This window comes from Rhamphochromis longiceps, linkage group LG1, assembly GCF_057381845.1.
Source record: "Rhamphochromis longiceps isolate RC_006_pf linkage group LG1, R_longiceps_female_GT1.1, whole genome shotgun sequence".
In the NCBI taxonomy this organism is placed as follows: domain Eukaryota; kingdom Metazoa; phylum Chordata; class Actinopteri; order Cichliformes; family Cichlidae; genus Rhamphochromis; species Rhamphochromis longiceps.
The window spans coordinates 2,626,768-2,654,728 of NC_140557.1; the positions used below are offsets into that span (position 1 = coordinate 2,626,768).

Genomic DNA, 27,961 nt, shown 5'->3' on the forward strand with positions numbered 1-27,961 from the left:
ACAAAGATAAGAATGAAAATTGAATAAATGCAGGAAAATGAACCTGACTACTTAAACACGCAGATCTGGGTAGTTTTCCTCATGGATCTGACGCACTGACGAGGCGTCTCACTCTATTCTGCTCTGAATTATTTACGTCCTACTTTCCTCGCAGATGCACATCCCTTTAGTCACCACTGGAAGGAAGGAGTTTCCTCTTGTTATGACTTATCATCACAAATGCAAACAGTGAATTCTGGGTGACTCAACACCTTGACGCAACCGGGACACAACTTTTAGGGCTTTGGCTTCAGCGAGCCTGGCTGCGGTCCAATCAAAGCAAGCAACAGTCCCGTGTTTTCAGAAAAAGCTTTCTGACGCACAATGTGAGATGGGCACATTGGAACATTCTTGGTAAATGCTTTCGTCCGTCTTGCGCCGGTCCAAGAATTTCACCTCTAGCAGCACAATACGAATGCCCCCGGCCGTCCCTCTTAATTTAGCGGGACCGGTCCTTTTGTTCTCTTCTGTTGAGTGAGTTGATTGCAGCACTGATAGGCTCAGACTAAAAGAAAGGAATCTGCTTGTTGCACCAAATGCTGGCCTGCAGGTCATGTGTTTGTTTCCCTCACTATGGAGAGACTGTATATCATATTTCAGCAGGTATATTCCAAACATTTCACATAATGTACTGTCCCTGATTTATTAAAAAGCACATTTGAACACAGGTGCAATATTAGCATGTGCATTTTTAAATATATAGAGTCGTGACCCAAAAAGGCACCAGAAACACAAAGACTATCAGACTGGTGTCAAACACCACTGAGGACAAAGTACGTTTTCTAGTTTTAAATAAGTTGATGTGTCACAGCAAACAGAGGTTTATTTAAGTAAATCAATTAATGTATGACACAATAAAAATACCAAAATAAAATGAGATCGAATAAAACATGAAGCACATTATTTTGAAAAGCCAAACACATATAAAATAATGAATAAGACAAATAAAATTCCCTCTGAAGTTAAATGAACACATTTAAGCTCATGATGAAAGTCAACAAGAGGAAATACGCTTGTTTTTCTTCCACTTCTCTCCTTTTGCCTCCTAAACGAGCTCACCACAATGAGGAAGTAGAAACACAAAATTGCACACAGTCACAATAAATGTGCGGGTTTTCTCAAAGTGTGAAAACAGATTCACAGAAACTTTTTTCTGGTGGAAGTGGACGAGGAAGTGAAAACCGCCACACAACTCACAACGTCACCCCACAGCGCTGCAGTCCGGCCTGCGAGTACCTGGACAGGTGTTTGTGTTTCAGACTCAACACGCTGAAAATGAAAGAGAATAACAGAGATCTGTAATCTGTGCTCCGACCTCACAGGTCAGAGGTCGTGCTGACTGGAGCACTGTGACTTTGTCCTGCTAATACTACCAGTATTACTGTTCATTACAACAGTATTACTACCATTACTACTGCACTACAACTTGTACCATATGTGCTTTATAAAGTTAAATTCATATCAAACATATTAAACATAGCTGCTATGATCTTTTCTACTCATTCCTCTGCATCTACCAGCAGTGTCAAGGCTCTGCGGTCAGAGGGTCCCAGAGGAAACCAAGTGACTGTTTTTAATGTTTCTAATGTTTCTAATGAAGCCGTGGAAGGACTTTATTTTTATTTATTTAAAATGAGAAATCCCAGCCGCTTGTGGCCCCGTCCCTCTCTGAGCCTGGTTCTGCCGGTATTTCTTCCTTTTAAAAGGGAGTTTTTCCTTCCTACTGTCACCAGAGTACTTACTCAAACAGGGTCGTGTCATTGTTGTTGTTTTCAAATCGGATGAGTTCTGCCAATACAGACCGATCAGTTTGTAATTTTCACATAAAGCTCTGCCGAGTTTATTTCTCTGATTTATTGACAACAAATCAGAGAAATAAAAAAAGAGAGAAATAGATCAAATGTGATATTCAAAGACAGATTTTAGTTAAAAGTAAAATGAGATTTCGTTGCATTTTTCTTTGGTGGTTTTAACATCATTTAAAAAAAGAAATCCTCTGTAAGGGGTTTCTCTGAATCCTGTCAGAAAGGAGAAGAAGTGGAACCAAAGGGGAACCGTGACTTCTTAGAACACACTGAGCCATGAACGTGGACGTCGGATATAAAGGGAGCAGCGAGCAGGTCGGAGCACATCAGCCCTGCACATTCCAACAGAAGAACATCTGTCTGTGTCGGGAACCATGAAGACTCTGCTGGCTCTCACAGTCCTGACGCTCATCTGCTTCCTGAAGCACAGCTCTGCCAGTGAGTACCGCTGACCTCTGACATCTGAGCGCCGTGAGTCTGAGCTGCACTCGTATTAACTCTGTGTGTGTGTCCACAGTGCCAGTCGCTATGGAAATGGTGATAAACGGTGTCGAATGCTGCGAGGCCGTCACTAATAAAATCCACATACCAGTGGACAAGGTGAAGCATGTGATGAAGACCAGCGGCTGCAGTCGTGATGCAATCATGTGAGTACATGAAAGTCAGGTTACAGGTGTTGCAGGTCTCTGTGCAGATGCAGAAATGTAGAGTGCGGCTAACCTGCATTAATATCTTTGATGTTTTAGTTCATTTAGGAGGCATCGAATTTGGAGGAGTTGCAATTAAAGAGGATTTTAGAACATTTTGACTTTAGAGGCAAAATAAAAATCTCAGTCTTCTGATTGAGACAGTTGTAGTATGTTATTGTGAAGTAGGCTTACACAAGTGCAGTTAGAACTGGGAGGCTCTTATTATGAAAAACCAGCGTGCACTCTCTTTTGGCTCCATGTTTGGGCTCCACCAGTCTGAAACTCAGTAAATTTGATCGTCTTCTGTGTGTTCATCATCGACTGGTAAAACTAAGTACTGAGAAAAATGAAACTGGCTGCTGTGTGACTTATTTTTCAGCTTCTTTCCATCAGTGGCCCTGTTTGCGATGTTGTGACGTGTGCATTGACACTACGTGTCGTGTGTTTCTTACAGCGTCACTACTCGGAAGAAGAAGTTCTGCCTTGATCCTGAATGGAAACATGCGCAGATGCATCTGGAAGAATTCAAGAAAAGATCAGCGCCCACCACTCTGGAACCTGAAACCACTAAAGAAATGAAGACAAACGTCTCGTCCACCACTCTGAAGCCCACAACCATCTGAGTCTGGAATCCCAGAAATGATCAAAGAAGCTATTTGTTGCTCTCATGTGTTTTGAACTGTTGCAGAACTTTGATCATTAATGATGATCACACAGAAATGTTTCTAGTTTAAAACCTTTAAAGTTTTTCTTTCTTGGATGTTTTTTATGAGAGAAACCAAGTACTGTGACTGAAAGTTTCAAATGTCTGTTCGTCATTGCTCCACCTTTCACAATAAAAGCTTTATTTTTGTACGCTTTAAAGCCCACTGAGTCCTTGTCTGAGCTTGTTGGTGTTGTTGGCGCGACTGCTTTATTTAGAGCAGCTGTGAGTCATGAAGACATGCACCCATGTTATAATAATGTTATGTTATGACAAACATCACCTTCATAAAGACCCAAAGCTGGAATAAACCAGTGTTTGCTGTATACTTTTGGGACCTTTGCGTCTTCGCCGTCAGCAGCCGCATCTTCTAACATTTATTTTTAATTATAAAAGATGGATTTTATTATTATTTCACCGTTTTTACACATTATTTGTCAAAGTAAAAGATTTGATTTGTCGTTCTAGAGTTTTAACTCAAAGCTGTCGACGCGAGTGATGAAAACAAAGACGAGCAGCGGCGCTTCAGCGGCTCAGAGATCAGATGTTATTTAGAGAAAGAGGAACTGTGGTTTGTTTACACCCGAGTATCCTTAAAATTCAGAGAAAGAACGCAGACATTACAGGAGGAAGTGAAACCAGAAGAATACACACAGAAACACAGTTTTACACAGATTGATCATGAATTAGTTTTAGGTAGTTAAATAAAAGTGTTTTATATCTTTCTGTTGTAGATTTTGTGTGTATTTCACATTTTTTGGAAACGATTACAAAATGTCTTAAATCAGACCTTCCCAAAGGGGGGGGGGGGGGGGCATGGCAGGGGGGCGCAGAGCCATGGCAGGGGGGGGCGCGGTATGAAAAGGAAAAAAACTAAACGCTTGGACACTGCGAGCACAGGCGCCCACAGACACGCAAAGCAGGAGATGAAGCATCGCTGAATATGTTTCCAAACCAGCTCCATTCTAAGCCAAAGACGAGAAAATATGGTGCCGCAAATCTTCCCTTTGGCTTCACCTGCACAAGTGCCGAGGTAGGTCTCCCTGCAGGCTTGGTTTCCCCTGTGTCGGGAGCAGCGCTGGGCTGTGTAAATCACGGACAAACAGGATCCCACAGCTGTTTATGTTTTTAAACCCATTTTGCACAGAGAGGCATTTTTTGAAAAATGTATTGATGCAATGTTGAATATTATTACACAGAAAACAACTACACCTAAAATAATGACACCGTGACGCCTCTGCCTTTCTAAATGGAGGGACAGTAACTGCATGTAAACCTGCAGACAGTCAGATTAACAGTATTTTGTCTCCATCTGCGATTCATCTCATGTAAACAATAACGTGGCCACAGCGTGACGTGAAAAAGGCGCATACCTTTGACGTTGCATGAAGAACTCTGTATTCCTCGTCCACACATAAACGCAAAAAGGAGTTAAAAAAAAACCTCCGTTCTCGGTGACGCGGACGAAACAGCTGCGTGTTCACAAATACCCGTGTAGGTGTGGACGCAGCGTGAAAGAGTTAGAAGTTTATTTTATTACTGCCTGTGATTTATTGCAGATTACTTGTATTTGCTTAATTGTTTACTAAATGTTTGAGCTGTGAAATAAACCGCAATGGAGCAAAAAATGGGCGCGTGTGGTTGGAGGATGTGTTTGTGCGCGAACATTTTTCTTGTAAAACAAAGGAGCAAAAACAAGTTTGGGAACCGCTGCCTTAAAGTGACATTAAAGAGTTAAAATCTCTGTGAAAAGGTAAAATAATAAATAATAAATGTAGTGAGTGAAGAGGAGTCGCTGAGTTCATTTTCAAACTTTGCTTTCGTAGAAGTCAGTAACCACATTCTCACAACCTCACTCAGATATCGAGTGTCTGGTTCCTGATTCGAGCTGCTAATACCAAGTATGAGAACTCAGCACGCAGACGCGCTTCCACGAACTTTCATGTGTCCCTGGTCGGTTTTACCCAGAAATCACTGCGGCAACTTCATCCCACCGAAGAGCTCGTTGCACTTTGTGCAGCGTAAAATGTCACGATTAGAAACTCTAAACAGGAAGTGAAAACTACTAAATGAATGAATGTTTTGCAATAAAGTGACTGAAAGTATCAAAGGTTAAAATCACAACACAAGTCATAAATGACACCAAACAAAAAGAAACGAGACTTCCTCCTAAAGCGTATACAATCAGATTTCACTAAAACCAAGGAGCAAAGGGTCAAAGTTCAGTGAATCATCACGCCTCAAACAACACGTTTGAAAAGAGATTATTTTGAGCGACGTCAGGATCATCCTCAGTGCTGTGAGAGGTTTTCTGGATATTTGTTCCACGTGCACGCTCCAGACCATCAAACAAATCTTAATATTAGTTAAAGATAACCCGAGTAAATACAAAATACACTTTTAATTGATCATTTCATTCATTCAGGGAAACAAAAGCTATGTGAAATGACACCACTCTGTGCAGATGATTCTCTGCAGCAACATTTGTAACAATGTTGTAGTTTTTCTTTGTTTTTTGTCGCTGTTGTGTCATCTGTTAACACCTCGACTGGAGGCGACACTCATGGGGATCTTTTGTGCTGAAGAGTCACATGACCCCATTTGCATCAAATAACACACAGTTTGAAGAAATGAGGAAGGTGCCCGGGATTTATTTTTGGCTTTTTATTGGTTAGGTCATCCAGCTACCTTACCGTCAAATAATTCATTTTTTTAAATATCATCTTCAAAGAAGAAAGCACAACTGAAAGCAAAAATCATTCACTCGTCACTTTTAAAAGGTGGAAACAATCAATAATAATAGTAAATCAAGGTTCCTACTAAAACACTCAAATCACAACATCAAACAAAGAGTAACTGAAATGTGACACACTGGATCTGTAAAGAGGAGGTGAGACATGAGCCGGGACAAGCACGCCGGAGTCTCCTGATGCGCATCCGTGTCTGTTCCAGTCTCTGAATTTCCCTCGCTGTCTCCCAGGGGCCAAGTGAGGGCTGTGATTGGATGTGGGTGGGTGTCAGGAGAGGCAGCTTTTATTTTCCTCTAAAAGCCAAAGGTGTTCTCCCCGCTGTAGGCCACGTATAAAAAGCCGTCCTCATCCTTCTCCTTCTCGTAGAGCTGCCCCATCGTGATGCTGAAACATGGAGGGAGACGCAACGTCGTCACTGAACACCAAATAAGAAAACAATCCACCGCAGAAAAGACACCGACAAATCCGCCCGGTTAGCATTTTTTCATAAATAACAACAGAAATCTGTGAACATTTGGAGGAGTAAATGGCCTGTATTTGTATAGCGCTTTACTCGTCCCTAAGGACCTCAAAGCGTTTTACACATCCAGTCATCCACACATTCACACACACATTCACACACAGGTGATGGCAGCTACATTGTAGCCACAGCCACACTGACAGAGGCGAGGCTGCCGGACACTGGCGCCACTGGGCCCTCTGACCACCACCAGTAGGCAACGGGTGAAGTGTCTCGCCCAAGGACACAACGACCGAGACTGTCCGAGCCGGGGCTCGAACCAGCAACCTTTTGATTACAAGGCGAACTCCCAACTCTTGAGCCACGATCGCCCAAGTGACGCACACTAGCACATAAAGAGCGGCCGACAGCCTGTAAACAACAGTAGACTTGTGATAGCAAGCAAGCGAATAATGAAGAAAACAGATTTTTAGACGGGAAACTGTGAGAGAGAGAGAGAGAGAGAGAGCTGTGCATGAAGTGTGATTTTATCCTGGTGGAAGCAAAACAGCGAAAGTCAGAGTGAGTTCATGACGATGTTTATGTGAAGCGTAGTTTGGATCTTCTTTTGCTGCTGGTTCAGTCAATATTGTTTGGAGAGAGATCAAACTAACAGCTTTAGAATCATCTGCACAAAGACATAAACACAAAGCGCGGAGCCGCCGAAACATCAGAATCAGCGAGCTGTCGGCTTTCAGCCCCGACCGTGTCCGCGCCGGCGGGTGAGAAAGGCGACATCTCACTGATCCTGATGATTCTGATGCGTCGGCGGCTCCGCGCTTTGTGTTTATGTCTCTGTGCAGAATCCGTGTTCCTGCTCTCATTTACTGTTTCAGCTGTTTGGTGGTTGTTGAAATTTTGTGAGGTTTAACCTGAGATTCTGGCGTTTCGGGCAAAATAAATTAATATTAAAAAATCAATTCAGGATTTCAATGAATCGATATCACGTTATCCAAGCTAGAATCGATTTTAATCTATATATCGATAATCAAAACCCAGCCCTAGTGGAAACTGACCCACTAACACTGAAATACTGAGACGTGCAGCATTCTGAATGCTGAGAGACAAAACTGAATGAATACAGTATTAAATGAATGACGGGAAGATTTACAGTTTTCATCTGTTGTGTTTTGCAGTAGAGTAAATATCTTCCTGTCAGGCCTTCTTTTATCATTCGTCCTCCAAAAGCCGAGCAGATTCATGGAAAATTAAAGATATCATAGATATGATGTCTTTTATCTAAAGACCTTTGAAACTGAAACGGTTAATGGTGGCAGCCACCAGTATTCGCTTACAATCAAACATTCAACCCTCACTTGACCTGAAGTTACAGAGCGAGGTCATTTCAGATCTCATTATTTTACTTTATAATATAAAAATCAGACAACGAGGTCCTCTGAAAGGCTGAGCTCACCTGGACTGAGGCACCGTCTTATCCACAAACAGGAAGATGGCCTTCTCCGAGGGCAGCTGGATGCGTTTCCTGATGATCCACATGAACTGGGCCACTGTGATGTCAGAGGGGACCAGGTACTTCCTCTTGTCGATGTCCACTATCTGTGATCCCGACACTTTCTCCACGATCACCTGAACGCAACGACACACACATTTCATCATCAGCGAACTGGCCGACTTGCAGAAGCAGCCGCCCATGCGTCGTCGCGCTCACTCACCGGGACGCGGTCAGGGTACTTGTTGCGGATTTTGGCTGACTCTATGCATCGATGTTCTGCAGGAGACAAAGACACACGCGGGTTAGTCTGACGGGTGTTTCTCAGCACCTCGCGCTGTTTCCAAGTGAAATTTAAAAAAAAAAGGCTAATGAAAGTTAACCAAAATGAAACTATAAAGAAAATTATTATTATTATTTTAACAATAATGAAACAAGAAACTGACTCTGAGTTCTCACTTGATTAAACCACAGAAACAAACATGATTAAAAAGACAGAAAACTACAATAACGATCAAACAGATGCAAATTATAAGCAACAAATAACAAAAAACAGACATTACAAAGAGCTGCTATTCATTGCAATCGAATGTTCAACTTAATTCAACATATTTATATTGCCCAACAGCTTTGCATGATTCACAGTTCAAAATAAGCCTTCTTTATCTCATACAGAGCCTTGTTTCATATGAACATCCACCAGGAGCAGTGGATATATGACAGGGTTTAACAAATGCAGATTTAAGTCCACTTCAATCAGTGAAAAAAGGTTTTCAGTAACTTTCTAAATGCAAAGGCAAGCTTTGGCTCCCTGCAGCGCCCCCTGTGGTGTGGAGGCTAGCTTCAGCAGTTTGTTTACATGTACCAAATATTATCAGCCTTCTTAAATGATCAATAAAAGCTACTTTTCAAAAAGCAGCTGACTTCTTCAGTTTAAGTCTTTAGGTCCCTGGTGGTTATGTGAGGAGTTCTTCAGAGAGGTTTGTTTAGAAAAAACCTTCCTCAGACAGCTCTCAGCACCTCCTGCTGCTGATTATGTACAGAGATCGATATCTGACGGTGGAGTTGTTGTCAGTTAACATCACCTCTGGCCGCCCGAACACCTTCGATCCGCTCACTCAAAAGAAGAACGTGCAGGCACTGAATCTTTAATAAAACATCACCATGTTGCCTCTATGATATCACGCCGCATGCATTCCTGCAAGTATTTATTCTGGCAAATATTTGCACTAAAGTAAAACAATCACTCTCGTTTCTAACAGTTCACCAGCTCCTTTTCCTTCAGATCATTCGTTTTCACTATGTCACATGAATTTAAGATGAATGAGCACAAATGGACAAAAATCCTTATCGCGGTTTGTAGTCAGCCGGCTGAAACAGCGCTCGGCATGAGGCCGCAGGAACCACATCTTATCTTTCACAGGAAGCACTGGGGTTGCCCTGAGCTCCTGTTCAGGTTTCACAGTTGGCTGCCATAGACATGCTAATTGCTGCAGTTGCTTCTAGTTTGCATGGAAGATACTGAATTATCTGCAAACCCTCGCTAACTACTTCCTGAACTGTAGTGAAACACAAAGTGCAACACAACCCAGAAATTCACCTTCCCTGTAAAGGTTTCGACTTTTGTGTTTTGCATTTTTACAGCTAGAAATTAGCGAGCATTTGCAGAAATGTCCGCATCTTCCTTCCAAACAGCGACTGGGGCGACGTGTAGCGACCTAAGCCATCGCAGGAAGGTCCATACAGGTAGCACCGTGTACCGTAAACCTCCAACCAGTCCCCTCACTGATCTAGGACCGTGTGACTCTGTGGGGCCTTGTTCACGCCACCCTACAGCATCACAATGGCAAAATGGTGGACAGGTTAATGGTCATGTGACTACAAACCCTGAATAGTGCTAGCTTGAAAGAAAGAACCATAAATACTTTCTTAAGCTTTTATTATAACAACATTTAATAAATGACACAAAAAAGTTACCACTGATTTTTTTTACCTAAATCAACAGGGGGGGGGGGGGGGGTTGGGCCTTCACCAACATGTGCTTGTCTTTCTTAACGGAGACAACATTTGTGCTATTTTAAATCCTACAAATAATATTTCATGGTAAGTTTCAACCACTGGTGGAAGTCAGCTTACACAATATTTATTACAATTGCGTAATTATAGAATAATACAATATTTTTATGTGAAATTAATGGATATAAAACTATTTTACAGTAACACAATCACAGGGAAGGTGCTCCTGCACTCCTCCTGTACTTCACTAAGTGAGTTTTCCTGATTACCTTGATTTACTTTACTGTACTTCAGCTGTAACTGAGCACACTTTAAATGATCCCTCAGCACATTTACATGTCTAAACAGATGTTTCCAGCTGTGTTGCATGCGGCTGGCCCGCAGTGTAGAGCTGTTTGGTCATCCAGCTGCTGATGAACTGCGAGCAGAGGCGAGGCCCGACTAGCTACTTGCTGAGCCAGTATACACGATTAGCCTGAAACTGGGTCGTCGTGTTAACAACAAAGACACGATGGTTTGTCCGCTTCCACGAGCCCAGTACACGGCTTTAACACTACGGGTTTAAAAGTTAACGATAACAGGAGCGGACATCAACATTTACACCTGTATGTCCCCGTTAATGGATCGCTGGCTCCTCTATGGACAAAAGCCTGGAGGACAGGCCCGGCTCCCCGCAGGGCCCGTTTACCAGCGACACCTTACAAACTTTAAAGCCCACATTAACTCCCATACGGAAGAATAAACAGCTAGACTTTTATAACATAATAATAACAACTCATAACTATTTTTCCTCACTAATCAGAACGTCGCCTCCATTCTCACCCAAAGAGTGGTCTTCTTTGAACATCCATTTCATGTTTGCCGTTTCCGGGCTCCTCTCGTCGGGTGCAGCGGGCTGTAAACGCGACTCACGGTTAAATTTGGGGCTCAGCAATCTTCCCGCTCGCTGTCCTCTCAGTTTTAACCACAAACGAACACACGGCTCGGCACCTCCCAGCGCTCCAGCTACACAACAACAACAACAACAGCAACAATCCTCTTCTTCACGATCAGCCTGCTGAGCCCCGCCCAGCCCGTGACGTCACCAAGGCCCCTACCATTCCGCCATGTAAAGGGGGGAGAGAAAGACGGAAACATCGACTCTTTCTCTCTGTAAACGTATTAATAACGAACAAGCAATGGCGAAATGCATCATAACTAGGCTAATAACCACATAAGACCTAAGTAAGATTAAATGTTTCCATTTCACTGTATGCATAAGCCGATATTAACATTTCACATGGTAGTTTATGCACTGTTCCCCCCGTAGTGATGCGCAGTCATACGTATTTCTCCTCGCTACAACGTAAACACAACCAGCATTACAGCATTGTCCCCACAGACATGCGCAGTTTGAATCCCCTAAATGCAACCATTACTTTCGTTAACAAATGCTGAGTATTAAGAATGTTTTATGATGTCGTGGCAGGGCTAAGACTTCTACAATAATTAATTGATATTAAGATAAAATGAATAAATATCTATCTTCCTGTTTTGCTTTGAAAGGAGAGATCCAGAGCACAGCCTCCAACTACAAACCCATGGCCTTGGTAATTCTGCTTCTGGAGGTGTTGCAATCAGAAACGTGTCATTGCTTTTTTTCCTCTCTTCTCATTTTATTCGAGTAACATAGAACTAATCTGTCCTGAACCTTACATAACAGGGGGGTCCAACTCATTTTACATCATGGACATACAGAAAAAGCTCTGGTAGCTTTTTGCCAAGACTGTCCTGAATTTTGGACTAACTAAAAGTTTATATTTAAAGAAGAAAATAATAATTTAAATTTATTTTTTAAAAAAAATTGTTCTGTTTTTCTATCTGTTACTGGCTGTGTGGCAAGGTCTTTGTCAGTAAAATAATTTGTAAAAAACTGAAAATACAAATAAAAGCTCAATAACTTATGCCCTGGGTATGGCGTCTTTTCTATACCCATTCAGCCCACGGACTTTATGTTTGACATTCCTGTTTTACAAAATAAATAAAAACCAAAGGCATGAATACTTCTGGGATTTTTAAAAACCTTTCCAAAAGCTGACTCACTAAAACAATATATTTAAAAAGCTGGCATTAAGTAATTCAGTTGTATAAAAGCAGGTGGGTGCAACTTAAAATGTTACGTTTAATGAAATCTGGTGAAATAAACTTTATTTGATTAGGATACATTCACTTTACATCAAGCATAATTTCTTTGATGTTTTTTTGGAATACATAAAACTTTTATTTCATACATTTCAGTTACACTTTCATCAAATGTATTGCTTCATGTTTATGACGACAGAATTTGTTTTAGAGTAAAAGCTTTTCTTTGTTCAGATATTCTAAAAAGAGAAATGCTCCAGCACCAAAGTAAGTGCTTTAATACAAAGTTTTATTCAAACTTCAGTAAACGTGTCTAAAACCACGCGTGAATTACACTGTACGAATGGAGCCACACGCCTTCTTCCCGTTGCCTCGTTCGTCTTCCGCTGTGGCCGCTCTGGTCTGGTTATCGGGCGGCAGCGGCTTCCCCAGGTGGTGTCCTGTGGAGATGCCGAGAGGCTGCGTCGCTAGTTCCTCCTTCACTTCCGGCCGAAGTAAGAATCCTCCCTGAAAGCTGAGGTCAAAGAGCTCACAGCGGGCAAAGGTCAAAGGATTTTCTGCAAGTAGTCCTTTGAGTCGAGTCCGCCACCCCTCGAGCATCGCGGCTCGTGCAGCTGGGGGACTGTGAGCCGGACTCCAGAAAATCTGAGGAGCCAGAACCTGAAATCCACAGAAGTGCAGAATCCCATTCTGGAAGAAACAAGAGCAGACAGAAGGGAGGAAGATGATTCCACAAGCATTCATCTTTGGGTTTGTTATGTGTTATTTGTGTAGCTTTCCATCTTATGCCCTTCTTTATCAACTTTAATTGTGTTAGGGTTTTGTCTCTGTGCTCAGTCATTTCCTGTTTTATTTTGGTAGCTCTTTATTTCCTTGATTATTTTCACCTGTTTCTTGTTACCTAGCTGTTTTCACTCCAATCATTAACCGTCAGCTGTTGGCTTCCCAGACTTATCATCTGATGTTTGTTCTCATTCACTTCATGGATTTTCTGTTTTCTGGGTTCCTGCTTTGAGTCAGTTTTGTTTATATGTTTACCTTCAGCTTCTGTTATTTGATAAAAAGAGAGAAACAAAAGTCCCAAAAGAACTTTGAACTGCTGGTGGTACAGTGGGGCAAAAAAGTATTTAGTCAGCCACCGATTGTGCAAGTTCCCCCACCTAAAATGATGACAGAGGTCAGTAATTTGCACCAGAGGTACACTTCAACTGTGAGAGACAGAATGTGAAAAAAAAAAAATCCATGAATCCACATGGTAGGATTTGTAAAGAATTTATTCGTAAATCAGGGTGGAAAATAAGTATTTGGTCAATAACAAAAATACAACTCAATACTTTGTAACATAACCTTTGTTGGCAATAACAGAGGTCAAACGTTTACTATAGGTCTTTACCAGGTTTGCACACACAGTAGCTGGTATTTTGGCCCATTCCTCCATGCAGATCTTCTCGAGAGCAGTGATGTTTTGGGGCTGTCGCCGAGCAACACGGACTTTCAACTCCCGCCACAGATTTTCTATGGGGTTGAGGTCTGGAGACTGGCTAGGCCACTCCAGGACTTTCAAATGCTTCTTACGGAGCCACTCCTTTGTTGCCCGGGCGGTGTGTTTTGGATCATTGTCATGTTGGAAGACCCAGCCTCGTTTCATCTTCAAAGTTCTCACTGATGGAAGGAGGTTTTGGCTCAAAATCTCACGATACATGGCCCCATTCATTCTGTCCTTAACACGGATCAGTCGTCCTGTCCCCTTGGCAGAAAAACAGCCCCATAGCATGATGTTTCCACCCCCATGCTTCACAGTAGGTATGGTGTTCTTGGGATGCAACTCAGTATTCTTCTTCCTCCAAACACGACGAGTTGAGTTTATACCAAAAAGTTCTACTTTGGTTTCATCTGACCACATGACATTCTCCCAATCCTCTGCTGTATCATCCATGTGCTCTCTGGCAAACTTCAGACGGGCCTGGACATGCACTGGCTTCAGCAGCGGAACACGTCTGGCACTGCGGGATTTGATTCCCTGCCGTTGTAGTGTGTTACTGATGGTGACCTTTGTTACTTTGGTCCCAGCTCTCTGCAGGTCATTCACCAGGTCCCCCCGTGTGGTTCTGGGATCTTTGCTCACCATTCTCATGATCATTTTGACCCCACGAGATGAGATCTTGCGTGGAGCCCCAGATCGAGGGAGATTATCAGTGGTCTTGTATGTCTTCCATTTTCTGATGATTGCTCCCACAGTTGATTTTTTCACACCAAGCTGCTTGCCTATTGTAGATTCACTCTTCCCAGTCTGGTGCAGGTCTACAATACTTTTCCTGGTGTCCTTCGAAAGCTCTTTGGTCTTGGCCATGGCGGAGTTTGGAGTCTGACTGTTTGAGGCTGTGGACAGGTGTCTTTTATACAGATGATGAGTTCAAACAGGTGCCATTCATACAGGTAACGAGTGGGGGACAGAAAAGCTTCTTACAGAAGACGTTACAGGTCTGTGAGAGCCTGAGATTTTCCTTGTTTGAGGTGACCAAATACTTATTTTCCACCCTGATTTACCAATAAATTCTTTACAAATCCTACCATGTGGATTCATGGATTTTTTTTTCACATTCTGTCTCTCACAGTTGAAGTGTACCTCTGGTGCAAATTACTGACCACTGTCATCATTTTAAGTGGGGGAACTTGCACAATCGGTGGCTGACTAAATACTTTTTTGCCCCACTGTACCAGCAGCTCGGTGACTGGCTCTTATCTCCTTTTTATGTAATCACACCCACATCAGCAGTGTTGCTGCTTTTCAAAGACTCCTGATGCTCAGTTAAAGCTTCATATTTTTTTCCTTGGACTTTCCTACTGTAGCTTTGCATGAATTAGAGGCGTTCCTTTATCGTACCCTGGCCCCTCAGCAGTCAACAAATTATTTCTGTTCAGCTCCACGAGCCTGCCTGTCAGAGGAGGAGGGTGCATGTCTGTTTGTATCAGCTGATAACGGCGGTGAATGGGCCAACGGATGAGGACAAAGTCAGCTTTGAAACACTGGAGGAGCTTCAGTGGTTTATCACAGTTTTATCAGCCGAGACACTGAATCACATTTGTGCCTTTGTTTGTGCTGCAGCTTGTTAGGATCAGAATAAGATAATCCTCTGGGATAAAATATGGGCCTTCACTACGATAACCATACACATTGAAAAAAATGAGCTTTGAGGGCCAGGCCCGTCTCCCTGATGCTGTACCACATCCATGTGTGACTGAGAGGCTCCAGTGGATTTGATAAAATTGTGACATTTAATAACTCAGGAATGAAAACAACATCTGTCTCCAACAGGAACATCACAGCTATGATCGATTCCCATTAATCTGCCTCCAACAGGTTTCTGTATGTGAGATTAGGATTACAGTGGATCCTCTGAGTTTTTGTTACTCTTCTGCTGTTTGAAGTTTTGAATTCTTTTGTTTGATTTGTTGCAGCATCACTGAGTCTTTGATTTTCCTCCTAAGAACTTTCTGTTTTGTGTGTTCTGGTTCACGATGTTGCCTTAATGTTTTGACTTCTCATCTTACTGGATCTTACTGCATAGTTGTGCATGCCGATTAATTATATAATTTACTATGCTTGTAGTAAGTTGTGAATTCTTGGTCTTTGTTTTGAGTTTATTTCTCGGGTGTCTCACCTGCAGAGGCCACAGGGTGACGTTGATGTCCCCGTTGATGCCGTCAGGCTGAAACATCGTCGGAGCTGCTGCGGTCGTGAACGACAACATGGCTTTTTTATCCTTAGAGGAAATATAACATACAGTTGGATAACCAGACCAAAACACGTCCACAAAGAAAAGCTCTTTATTTTATCAACATCAAGTTTTCCAATAATTTTCAAACATATGTACAGAAATTCCTTTCTTGTCTTTTGCTTTTCATCTCTGAAACATGAGCGCATCACCTGACTGTCCCACTTAAATGTAGGTTAAATCGATAAATCCAGACTGATATTAATGGAGTTGGTTGTGTTATTTGTTGCATCCTTCTAATGATTTGATGTTCTCTGCTGGAACGTACCTTGAATATCCCGTTATCGTACATCTTTTCCAGGGAGAATGCGAAGCCCTGTGACAGCACTCTGTCTATCCAGCCCTTCATGACGGCGGGAAAACTGAACCAGTACAAAGGAAACTACAGAAGGAAAAAATAATGTTGTTATTAATACCATTCAGAATTTTATTATTCTCAGTCATTTTCTAGTTCAACACTCTTTTACATCAAGCATTTCCAAAGACGCAAACATGCCTGTACTAAAAGCTGCAGTTCCCCTAATGTCCAGCAGAGGCAGAAGTGAGTCAGTCCCCATAGACTTCCAAACTTTACAACAGAAACAAACATGTTTACAGCCTGGTAGCTGGTCTCTGTACATGGAAGAATGTTTCTATAACCAGTGTTGGGAAGGTTACTTTTAAAATGTATTCCACTACAGATTACAGAATACATGCCCCAAAATGTATTTTGTAACGTATTCTGAATACTTTGGATTACTTTGTGGTGGAGGTAAGCATGGACGACACAGAGCTCTCAGTTCTCACTCCTTCTTTATTCCTCTCCAAAATCAACTGAACACATCGCGCCACAAAACACAGCAACACACTTCCTCAACACTGGGTGTGAGTGGAGCTCTCTAGTGGTCCACCACAACTTAATATATTATCAAGCAGTTTACAACTACATGAATGTGATTTATTACTATTACTGAAGGTCCGCGGCACTGAACCGTAGTAAAGGGACCTCTGGCTAATACGTCGGGTTCATGTCGGGCTCGTAGCCGAAAAATAGCTTTACTTTGTTGTCTGGGTCAAGTTTGCTAGCGAGACACAGAGAGAGGCGTTGAAAGGCTGCTGCAACAAAACTTATTGTTTCGGAGGAAAACACGAACACGGTGTACAGTCGAGTCTTAACAGCTGACTTACAACTGGGCTCGTCAGGCACTCTTCTTGGCTGCAGTGGTTATTATTATATTTACATGCTTCCAGCTCCCGTTTCTGCTCCGTGACAGCTCGTACTTTTCATTTTTCTCCCTCCTCGCTCACAGACACATAACGTGTATGGCAGTCCATTCTCCCTGCAGCACGGACTACACTGCCCATGATGCTGCATTCTTTAGAGCCTGTAGCATTCTGCCTGTTAGCTTAGCACAACAACAACAACAAGGCCTCTCTCACCCAGGAAACACACAGTGGCAGAGAGAGCGTCACCCTGTAACCATGGCAACCGTAACGCTGCTGCCTGGAACAACAACATAGCTGTCAAACAAAACCCAAACAGTCCTGACCCGCGACAGTGTGAAACAGGAAAATACCGCCGTGTAATCCCTTTATTTCAACAAGGTAAATGTATTCTGAATACCGAATAATTGTTCTGTTGGAGCCTTATGGAGTATTTTCAATGACCTCATGTGACCAAAAATATGGCTGCTGTGAGGTCACTGTACTAACAGACTGTCCGAGAAGGCGGAGCTCCAGGTTTGGAGAATTTTATTTGCAATAGAGATACGACAGCTACTGAGGAAGATGAATTTTATCACCCTGAAAATCTAAATCCTATTTAAATCTAAATTTATTTCTAAAACCACTTTACTTCATGTTGCTCAGATGGTGGTTTTATTAGTCTGTGTTCTGCTTCACTTTAAATATTCTGACCTTTCATGAATCCGCCTCAGGAATAATCTTTCAGAAGAACAACAACATTCCCGATGAGCAGGGCGATTTAAGGAGCTTGTTGAATTTAGAACACAGAAGCTGAACATTACAAACCATTAAAAATGGAACCGATCTCTGTATTCTCAGGATAATCCAGGATGTGGGCTCACTTGTGTTTGTGGGCACGATGGAGAGGTTACTCATCATGAAATGGGAAGTTGTGACACTCAATAACTGCAGCTTTTAGTGACCTCTGACCTGGAAGATGATGAGCTCGGCCTCTGTTACTTTGCGCTGCTCAGCTACGATGTCTTCGCTGAGACGGCCCTCCATCCCGGCGTGCAGGGTCTCTTCTCCGTACTGGAAATGCTCAGAGTTCCTCACATCACCTGAACACAACACGCTCAGTCAGAATCTCACTGGGAGGTTTTATCGGTTCACTTTAATTGGGTGTTTTCAACCCAGAGGCACCCTTTCTATATAAAACAAACCTTTGACTTAAGCTGAGAGTTATTTCACTGATACCCATCAAAGGCCATAATTTATTAACAAGTGTGATGCTTGTGAGGGGAGATAGTCCAGCGTGCAAAAAACTGATCAGCAGCATTTTTTAAAAACTTTCTGTAGAAACTATAACAAAAGCTGTAGCGGCTGGAAAAAGGCAAATCTCACATAGTCCCTGAAACATCCCTTCAGGTCAGCATCTAAGGTCTGAGTGCAAAGCTGAGGCAGCAGAGCTGTTTGTTGGGTAGCTTCAAAGTGTTTGATGAGGTGATGAAGGCAAGGTTAGCAAGAGTCACGTGGCATGCCTTCATCCATCAGTCCAATCATTAAAAGTTCTGATGATAGTTCAGGGCGCACAGGAGCTGTTTTTCACCGGGAGACGTGTCTTAAAGTTTCAGCTTCCTCTTTGGTGTCCACTGCACACAGAAGTTGTGTCACCATGTGGAGCTGAGGGGCATTTCAGCTCAGAGCATGCCCCGTCTGAGCACTACAGCATTAAAGAGCAGACTACAGCAGACAAAGAAATGATTAGCCTGCGAATCAGACCAAGGTATGTTTCATTCACTTTAAATATTTACACAGATTTAAAGGTGAGGATTTAAAGGTGAGGTGATGGACCACAAACTGAGAGACACACAGAGAGCAGCATTAAAGCTCGAGTTGGTGTTTTGCCAGGATTTGCTGACAATGAGAAAGATGAAGCTCGGCTCAAAACGTGCCCAAAGACACAAAACAACAAAGAATAAATATGTCAGATGAATGCAGACGAAGCACAAAAAAGGCCAAAAACTGACTGACAGATGCAACGTGAGCTCAGAGAGACACGCCTGCAGTCATCTCTGTCTCGCAGCATCTGAAGTCATAAAGTTTAAATGTACAAATATGATGAGCTCCTGCACTCTGCTCTGATTTAAAAATAAAACGGTGAAAAAAACTGTAAAGCACTGATGATGAAACAAGCAATAATGTGTGTGTGTGTGTGTTCCCCGTGTGGGGGGGGTCACCGATGATGTCATCCCGCGTGGCACTGGCTTTGAAGTTCATGGCGTACAGGTCAGACACGACGACCTCGTATCCCTGCAGCTTCAGCTCCTGCAGCGCCACGTCTCGAGCCGCCGCGTTGAACGAAGCCGGACTCTGGTGGGCGTAAACGATCAGAGCTGTCTTCTGAGCTGACACACACACACACACACACACACACACACACACACACACACGTACACACACAGAGACACACACACACACACACGTACACACACACACAGACACACACAGAGACACAGACAGACACACAGACACACAGACACAGACAGACACACACACAGACAGACAGACACACACACAGACAGACAGACACACACACACACACACACACACACACACACACACACACACACACACACACAGAGCTGTTAAACCTTGAAATCAAGTTTGATGACTTTCTTTGTCGTGTTGCTCAAAATATGAAAACTGGAACAAACTAGTGAAAAAAATGAAAAGAGTTCAAATTTAAATCTGGATGTTTATCAGAAACATTTCCTCTTTAACAGTAAACACAGACGTACAGCTCGTCCGACACAATCGAGCTTTAAATAGTGTTTCTAAATACAAAAGACAGGAAGCAGAAAATCCTGTAAATAACCTTCAGAAGGTGAAACTAGAAACGTTAAAGTCACAGCAGGCTGACCGCAGGATTTCACAGTGCTTTCTGTTATTATAAATTCCTCCTGGTCCATCTGGATGTAAGAACAAAAACACATTCCTTTGTTTTGTTTTTAGCTTATTTTTTTATTTCATGCACAGCTTCTGTGGCTGCCGTCAGCAGCAGTTATGCAATTTAAGACAATTTTATGGTTCAAGTTACAATGAATAAGTGAAATACTTTATTGTTAATATATGTGTGTGATGTAATGTATGTTGTTGGTGTAAATACATTTACAAGGGTTTACAGAATGTTTCCGGGGTGGAACCAATGTTTAGTCTGTTGTTTGAGGTCGACGGCATATTCTGGTACACGCTACACTCGGTAGAGCGCAGCATGCTTTCGTCTCTCTCTGGTGGTGGTAGAGACGAGACATGTAGACGCATGCAACGGAGTGTCCGACTATGGGAAAGAGTGACACTACAAGAAGCGTTTTCATTAACCCCTGCAAGTTAATGCGGCCAATGAGGTATGCAATTTGTATATGTTGTGATAGAAAATAAGATGTTTGTTTGTGATAGAGCGAGCGAGTTTATGGTAACCACGTGTATATGTTAGCATTTTGTGAAGGTAAATTGTAAGCATTTGTGTTGTTTAATGATGTACCTTATTGTTTATTCTCTATGAGAACAATGTACGGTGGAAATTGATTATTTTATGTTGTTGTACAGTTCTCACGGCATCGTTACGGCATCTCTGGTGGCATCGTTGGTGGCGCCCGTGTGCAATAAATGCCAGTAAATCAAGAACGCCTTGTGTTCGTTTTTCAACTTGGAGGGAGTTACAGCTTCAGAAGTCCGAGAGAATAAAAAAGAAACAGGAAGCCTCCAGTTTAGTTTTTCCTTCCACTTTAACCAATAAGCAAATGTGAGAACACCCAGTGTGGGGTGTATTAATTCATTACGCTATTTTACATTCCTGCAGTGATCCATTATCCAAACCTGAAAATCTTTCTTACTTTGAGGTCACTGTTTTTACAGTTCTGAGAGCAAACTTTATGAAAAAAATTACAAATACTTGGAAATATAAAGAAAGACATAAACCTGAGGTTTGTTTGGGAGCTGTGTGGATGCACACGGTCTGCCCACAGGACGCTCAGCAGTTTATAGATTTATTTCTCAGATTTTTACCAATGAGCGCAGACACTTACCCATGCTGCGTCTGCTGGACCCGTCGGCACAGGAGACCGGCTTCGCGGAGCTTCTTATAGGCCCACGGCTTTGTTAGCGTGACAAACAGGGTTAGATCAGATGTCAGGATAGAACAAACCTGTCTGAGAGTCATAACAGCATACCGTGGGGGGCGGGGCATGTTGTCAGAGTGCAGGGCCGGTTCAGCGGGGTGAACGGACTCTCATGACTGACAGCAGAGTGGACTTTCACATAGTTCACGGATGATTACAAAATCACATAATGGAGACATGATTAAGAATATGAGGCCTTTTTTATTTTGATTTTGATCTCACTCAGTCCACAGGACTAATCTTTAATCAGCCAGCCAAGCAAAAAATAAAACGACAAAAAAAAAGATTAAGTGGAAGCAAAAAATTATAATGATAAAGTCCAAAAACAGGCTGGACATGAAAACAGCCAACGCCAGCCAGGAAACCACAGGAACACCAAGAACAGGAAGACCTCACACAAAGAAAAAGGAAAAGGAAACCTGCAGCGAGCAGCAACGCGACACAGCGTGACAGGAGCAGGCGGGAAATCAGCTGATACTGAGGGACAACGGTGAGGCTTTCTTACTCAGCTAACATCATGCTCGTAAGCTGTCAGTACGAACCACGGCAGTGAGAAACAGGTTCTAATAGCATTATTATCCCTTTGATCTAAAAGGTCAGAGGTCAAAGTCTGATCAGGATCCACTGAAAGCTTTTCCACCTATCATGTTTACAGACACTCAAACGCTACAAAAACCATAATGTCCTTGGCTGAGGTGAGTGGGAATCAACGAAGAAACCCAAAAACCATCGAGATTCACTGCTTAAAGGTGCAGTAGGCACCAAGTTTAAGTCACTTCCATCAGACAGGCACCGGGACCAGGACCGGGACCAGGACCAGGACCGGGACCAGAATGAGGACCGAGACCTGTAAACAGCTTTGTAAAGTGAGACATGTTTAGAGGCAATCCCAAGAAAACATCTTTCACCCCTGAGGTTGTGTGCTGCAGCTAAACTTAGAGACGGTCAGTTTATGTGTGTGTGTGTGTGTGTGTGTGTGTGTGTGTGTGCGTGCGTGCGTGTGTGTTTATCTGTGTGTGTGTGTGTGTGTGTGTGTCATGGTACAAGAGAGTGTCTTGAAGCTTCTATCAGACGCTGGTCATACCTGGAAAGCTCATCTGTAACCATCGTTCTCCTCCTGGACTCCCTTGGAACTCTGGATTGGATCTCCTGCTACTCCCACTGCTCTCACCTTGCCCGGACACTCGAGCGTGAATCTGAGTCCTGATTGGATAAGGCACAGACAGGAAGGAAAAAGTGATGATTATTAGTACAAATGGAAGAAGGTGATGGACTTGGATAAGTTTAGCTTCTTCCTACTCCTTTTTGAATATGTTACCATATTAATTATGACTATTCTGTTCTCCTTATGTTTTACTTTGATTTTTTTTTTCATTTTCTTTCTGTATTTTTTTTAAAGAAAAGAAAGGCGTACAATTCCAGCTCCAAATAAATTCAAGATGTATGCGAGTTGTGTTTCTGTAAAATATTCGGCGTGTCTACATTAACCCGTCTTTTCCATATCTATCAGATGTGACCTTTATCTGAATGATCCTGAGGTGGATTCCCGACACGCTACTCGCACGCTACAGTTCAGGCTCAGCAGGCTGCACTATCATAGGAATGCTGCCTGCACACCTGTGTCACCTGCTGTTCACCTGATTAGACCTTCAGATAAGAGTGTGCTTTACATGCTGATGTGCAAACTGTGAATGCAGCTCTTCCAGGAATGAAGCGCAGCAGTGCTGCATGCCTTTCAAACACACAACCAGATGGTGCAGTCTGCTCTTCTGCACCAGTGAAACATCACAGTTTGATCCAGTGTGAACAGCAGCCAGTTGTTCAGCTGGTGCTGAACTTGTTCTCTGGGTTAAAAACATCACCGCTGCTGCTGCTGGATCTCTGAGCACCTCAATGCTTCTGGACTCAAACCTGTAACTCCATCTCATTCACACGGAGTGAGCTCTGGGGCTATGAGGTACACGCTGAAGTGCCAAAACCTGCAGTTCCTCTAACGTCCAGCAGAGGCTTCAGCAGTGACTCCCCCTTCATAGGAACCCTACAGGGCGGGGGGTTTAGATTCACCAGTGTGGGTCAGCTGAAGGGAAATGGCAGTTCTGGTGAAAGTTGAGACGATGAAAGTGTATTCACGCCGTGTCTGTGCTACCTCTGTCAGCCGTGACCTCGAACCGAGCCGGGGCCTTTCAGTGTAAGTTTTGCATGTTCTCCCTGCGCCTGCAGGTTTCCCTCCACAGTCTAAAGACTCACGCGTTAGTTTGATTCTATGCTGGCCATGTGACCTGCTGTATGAGCGTGCGGTCAGAGCGCCACATGCAGTTCAAAGTGCTCCCATTGGTCAGTAAGAGGTCATAAGATTAGAAATGCAGCTGAGCTGTGGATGTTTCTCTGATGAGGCAGAGAAGACCGTGTGTAACTGTGCTAATGTTGTTTTAATAAAATATATTTACATTCATAATAACATACATGTTATTATGTCCTGTGTGTCTAATCGAACACAGGACAAACTCCGCACAGTAAAAAAGTCTGAAGGACTTTCATGCACTTATTTTAGTCCCTGGTGTCTCACCTGAGTTCCATCCACGGTTAATCAGCAGAAGGTTCTTGAGGCCAGCGCTGTCCTCCACTCTCCACCAGTTTGTCAGCTACGTTCTGGTGGTAACTAGGTCTTCATGTACCTTGTTTTTGTGATTTAGTCCTTGTGTTTAATCTTGTTTCCCTGTTCCTTAGTTAGTGGTCACATCTCCAGACCCATCCACTGCTGAAGCTTCTATCGGACGCTGGTCATACCTGGAAAGATGGGGTGGAGCCACCACAGGAACCCACACTGTGCATCACTGCAGTGTTCGTGTGTTCAGCTGCTGATGCAGAAAATGTAGAATTGCTTTAATATTTGAATCCAGGGGCGGGTCCAAACTTTTAGGGGGGCTCAGTTTCCAATCATACTGTCACGCGTGCCTTGTAATTAATATTAATGATTCAACTGGAAAACGTCACAATGTTACGTTCCAAAGCCACCTAATGTGTTGGATGACCTACTGTAGTGTCTAAGAATAATTCAGAGGGAATAATCAGAGATTTCAATCTAATCCACCGTTTTAGGGCGGAGCCTGTAGTTATCGAACCCGAGGCAAAAACTCAGCCCCCGAGGCCTGGAGTTCGACACCTGTGTGCTGGAGGGTGTAGGGAGCCACAGCCCTGTCCCCCAGGGCATGAAGCATGCATGGAGGAGATCCAGGCCCAAGGAGTGCGAGAGCCCAAGGAGGACCACCGGAGGGGCATCTGTGCCACCCACCTGGGAAGCTGAGGAGAGCCCCAGACGAGGAGTCAGCCAGCAGCCACGGAGCAGAAGCCAGACGGGGCTGCAGTGGCGTGCCCGTGGGCTCCGCCAGCTGTGCCAGAGTGTTATTGTAACATGTTATTGTTAATACTATTAATGGTTGTTTTTAGGGGTGCTCTGATGGAACTAGTCTATGTTTGAATCTCGCTCCGCTCCTCAGAGTCCGAAGAGACACTCAAATATTTAGAAAAATCACAGGGCTTTGCTGACAGTGGTGAACAAACACATGGAATCAATTATTCAGGGGGAGGGGCATCCGAATTACAGTCTTATTGCACCACAACAGTTTATAGTTTCAAGCAGGTCCAAAACCAAAAGCCAGATTCTAAGCCAAGCTGACAGCTGAAGTAAGGCCAATATCAGCCCAAAGTCAAGCCTACCTGCAGCCCTACCTGTCCAGGGTGTGCCCCGCCCCTCACTCAGTGATAGCCAGGCAAGCAAACATGGCGATTTTTAGAGGACGCCCAGTATGGTGTCCAGTGTTTGAAGCCAGTGCAGAGCCGAGGTTTGAGCTTTTTGGCTCTTATCATTTTATTTTTTTTCCTGGGATCGTAAAAAGCATTTTAATACTTGGAATAGTTTAACACAGAGAGCTGCCCAGAAGGGCGATTTTATCACAGTGGAAGTAAAACAGCCAAAGCAAAAGGGAATTCATGACGATGTTCTCAAATGTGTTTTGTTGCTGGTTCGGTGAGTTTCGGTTGGAGTGATGAAACCTGCAGCTTCCGAATCTCAGATGTGGGCTTTCAGCACAGACGGCGTGTCCGTGTCCACTTTGTGTTTACATGTTTTAAAGGAATCTGTTTACCTGCTTGCTAATCGTTTGGTGGTTGTTGAAATGGTTTTGTGGGCTTTTAGCTGAGATGCTGATGTTTCTGTGGACAACACACGTATCTGTATTTAAATAGCAGATGTGGCGATACATCCCATTAAACCAGATGTTCTCCCCGGGTACCGGGGCTCTGATTTTCAACAGGTTAGTTGTTTCTTACTTAATTACTTTGTGCTGTATGACTGGCATTAAGGAGGTTTTAATCAGTGGGAAAAGCTGTAAAACTCAATCACAGCTAAACGTCCAAAATTTAAACTCGCGCTTGTTTGTTCTGCTGCTCACCACAAACAAGTGAACTATAAATGGCTTCAAGCGCACATAGGGCAGGGATAGCTCAGTAGGTAGAGTGGTGGCCCCATGATCGGAAGGTCGGGGGTTCAACTCCATTGAACGGCTACCCTGTGGTACCCCTGAGCAAGGTACCGTCCCTACACACTGCTCCCCGGGCGCTGCATTGGTGGCTGCCCACTGCTTCACTGGGTGAATGGGTTAAATGCAGAGGAACTATTTCCCTATGGGGACTAACACATACACATTATTACATTATTATTATGCACACACATGCACGCACACCTCTGCCATTCAAAGACACTTTGTGTATAGTAATAATAATATAGTATATTAATCTTCAACAGCAAACTGAACGTTGATCTCTTCCAAGGAAGTTTTTTTTTCATTCAGCATTTTCATAAAACGCTTATTTTTATAGATCTACTATGCAGTCAGTCATATATTGAGTCTGAAAGTTTCCCCAGCGATGATAGAAATATGCGGATGTGACACATCAAAGAAGCGCTCTGACACTTTTATGAATCGGCTGCTGTGATTGGATCGCAGCCAGCAGCCTGCTCTGAGTTCTGAGACCATCCGTGACACAGCACAGCTTCCACGGCTTCCACGGCTTCCAGCAACAACGCCGCCTCGGCAATTCTACTCAAGATGAGCAATGAGTAGAAACACCAACAAGCCACACAGGTTTGTTCCACTAAAATGAGACAGAAAAGGTCATTTTGCAGTTCCGTTTAAGTTTATTACTCAAAGGAAAACAATGTTTTTATCACGGTCCTGTATGTGATGACTCGGTGTTTTTCTTTTGATTAATATTATCACTCGTGTCTCATGTGACTCCTGTCCCTGCACGCCGTGTTCCCTCTGCTCAGTGTCAGAACTGTGTCTCGGTGCCTGTCATTATGCTTCCTGTTTTATTTTGATGGTCCCTGTTCTGTGTTCAGTCTCTGTCCCCATGTTTTCTCTGCGCCTGTCCTGATCCCACTTCTCCGTGTCAGTATTGCCGTAGTGTGACCTCAAAATGGACAAAAAAGTAGGATTAAGCAGACAAAACATCCACAACTTCTATGCAGCGTGCACCACATACATACCACGCCCACACACCTGCTGGCAGTAGGTCAGCATTTTCAGAACAGGCATGATTATCTATTAGAGCGGGTTTAAATCAGCAGTCGCCAACCTTTCACGGACGGTTTAATTTCAGGCAATATTTTCACTGACCAGCTGTTAAGATGTGGCGGATAAATACAACAAAATAAAATGATACGACCAAGACAAAAAAACCTGGTATTTTGTAAATATAATAATAAACGAGAATTCATTGTGTAACTGTGTAACTTCATCAGCAGCGTCCTCCTGACAACAACATTGAGAGTAACATCCTGCTCTCTGGTCGCTATAACGGGGAAACATTTCTTTCAAAATAAGACTCACAACTACAACACGGGAAAGACCCAGAGGAACCGAGTTAACGATAAAAACCCTGAAAACCATACATTTCACACCCGAGTCTCAACTCTCACGGCATAAATCATCCTGCTATATTATCATAACAGGAGGAAACTGTGGGAGTTTTCCACTGAATCACTCCACCAACTCACCTGCCTGCCCTCAGTCACCGTCATTGCATCCCGCCGATTCCTCGCTCTCGGAACCCAGCCGCCTCACCCCACCTCCCCTGTTGCCACTTCTCCACCTGCAAACCTCTATTGAGACTCCCGGTTGCGCTCCCTGAAGCCTGCGCCTTTCCTTCGTGCTCCTGAGCTTCTATTCTAGTGAATTTCTCTCATTTTCACTGCCATACTTTTAATTAATGTATTTTGTTTTATACTACGCATATTTTATATGTCATTAGGTCATTTATTGTGGAAATTCTCATACATGAACTATTGTACTGCATGTTGGTTCTGCTGGTGCACCTGAGTGAGATGCATGCCCATGTGGATGTATGAGCAAGGCAAGTTGAAGCAGTAGAGGCCAATTTAAGTCAGAGCAAGTTCAAATGTTCTTAAAAGTATCTGTAAAGTGCTCATTTCTGCCTCAAAGCGGAGGTCAGCCAGCGAGGTATGTTTTGTATGTTACATAGATCATTGTATGTCTCTATTTCACCCGTCGCACTATTTATTGAAGTTTGTGTTGTTTTAGTTCGACGGGGGTGTAGTTTGTGATCAAAGTGATACTGTAACAATATCAACACAAAGACCTTTCAACTCACATTACAGCCAACTTCATGCCATCACATAAAAAAGCTCTTAATTGACTATAAGAAGAGGTGGAAGTGATAGTCGAACTCAGAACTGCATAATTCCCG

At 43.2% G+C, this 27,961-nt stretch overlaps 3 protein-coding genes and 1 long non-coding RNA gene across 10 annotated transcripts; 2 read left to right on the forward strand and 2 right to left on the reverse strand.

Moving 5' to 3' along the window:
* Positions 1-1,704: 1,704 nt before the first annotated feature.
* LOC146678076 (uncharacterized) lies at positions 1,705-3,467 on the forward strand. The gene is made up of 3 exons (XM_085410636.1): positions 1,705-2,282; positions 2,362-2,491; positions 2,988-3,467. Exons 1-3 carry the CDS (start codon positions 2,219-2,221, stop codon positions 3,154-3,156), a joined length of 363 nt encoding a protein of 120 aa, XP_085266762.1. The 5' UTR covers positions 1,705-2,218; the 3' UTR covers positions 3,157-3,467.
* Positions 3,468-5,885: 2,418 nt separating this feature from the next.
* LOC146678077 (gamma-aminobutyric acid receptor-associated protein-like 2) lies at positions 5,886-10,989 on the reverse strand. Of its 2 annotated transcripts, none has more exons than XM_085401094.1 (4): positions 10,774-10,989; positions 8,159-8,214; positions 7,900-8,072; positions 5,886-6,370 (listed from the first exon to the last, which is right to left on the reverse strand). In XM_085401094.1, the coding sequence occupies exons 1-4, from the start codon at positions 10,805-10,807 to the stop codon at positions 6,280-6,282; spliced, it is 354 nt and encodes a 117-aa protein (XP_085257220.1). In that variant the 5' UTR covers positions 10,808-10,989; the 3' UTR covers positions 5,886-6,279. The 2 variants fall into 2 exon arrangements, with proteins under 2 accessions (XP_085257220.1, XP_085257163.1); XM_085401037.1 differs by having other exon boundaries at positions 10,747-10,964.
* Positions 10,990-12,101: 1,112 nt separating this feature from the next.
* On the reverse strand, positions 12,102-21,237 carry nqo1 (NAD(P)H dehydrogenase, quinone 1). Its single transcript, XM_085401165.1, has 6 exons — positions 21,101-21,237; positions 19,253-19,420; positions 18,003-18,133; positions 16,117-16,230; positions 15,735-15,836; positions 12,102-12,762 (listed from the first exon to the last, which is right to left on the reverse strand). Exons 1-6 carry the CDS (start codon positions 21,102-21,104, stop codon positions 12,403-12,405), a joined length of 879 nt encoding a protein of 292 aa, XP_085257291.1. The 5' UTR covers positions 21,105-21,237; the 3' UTR covers positions 12,102-12,402.
* LOC146678079 (uncharacterized) lies at positions 20,194-25,503 on the forward strand. 6 transcript variants are annotated; one of them, XR_014910362.1, is made up of 5 exons: positions 20,194-20,419; positions 20,622-21,683; positions 21,849-22,059; positions 22,241-24,065; positions 24,293-25,503. It is a non-coding gene; the product is annotated as an uncharacterized LOC146678079 (long non-coding RNA). The 6 variants fall into 6 exon arrangements; XR_014910383.1 differs by having other exon boundaries at positions 20,213-20,419; positions 22,241-23,381; positions 23,921-25,503; XR_014910388.1 differs by having other exon boundaries at positions 20,219-20,419; positions 22,241-23,381.
* Positions 25,504-27,961: the final 2,458 nt, after the last annotated feature.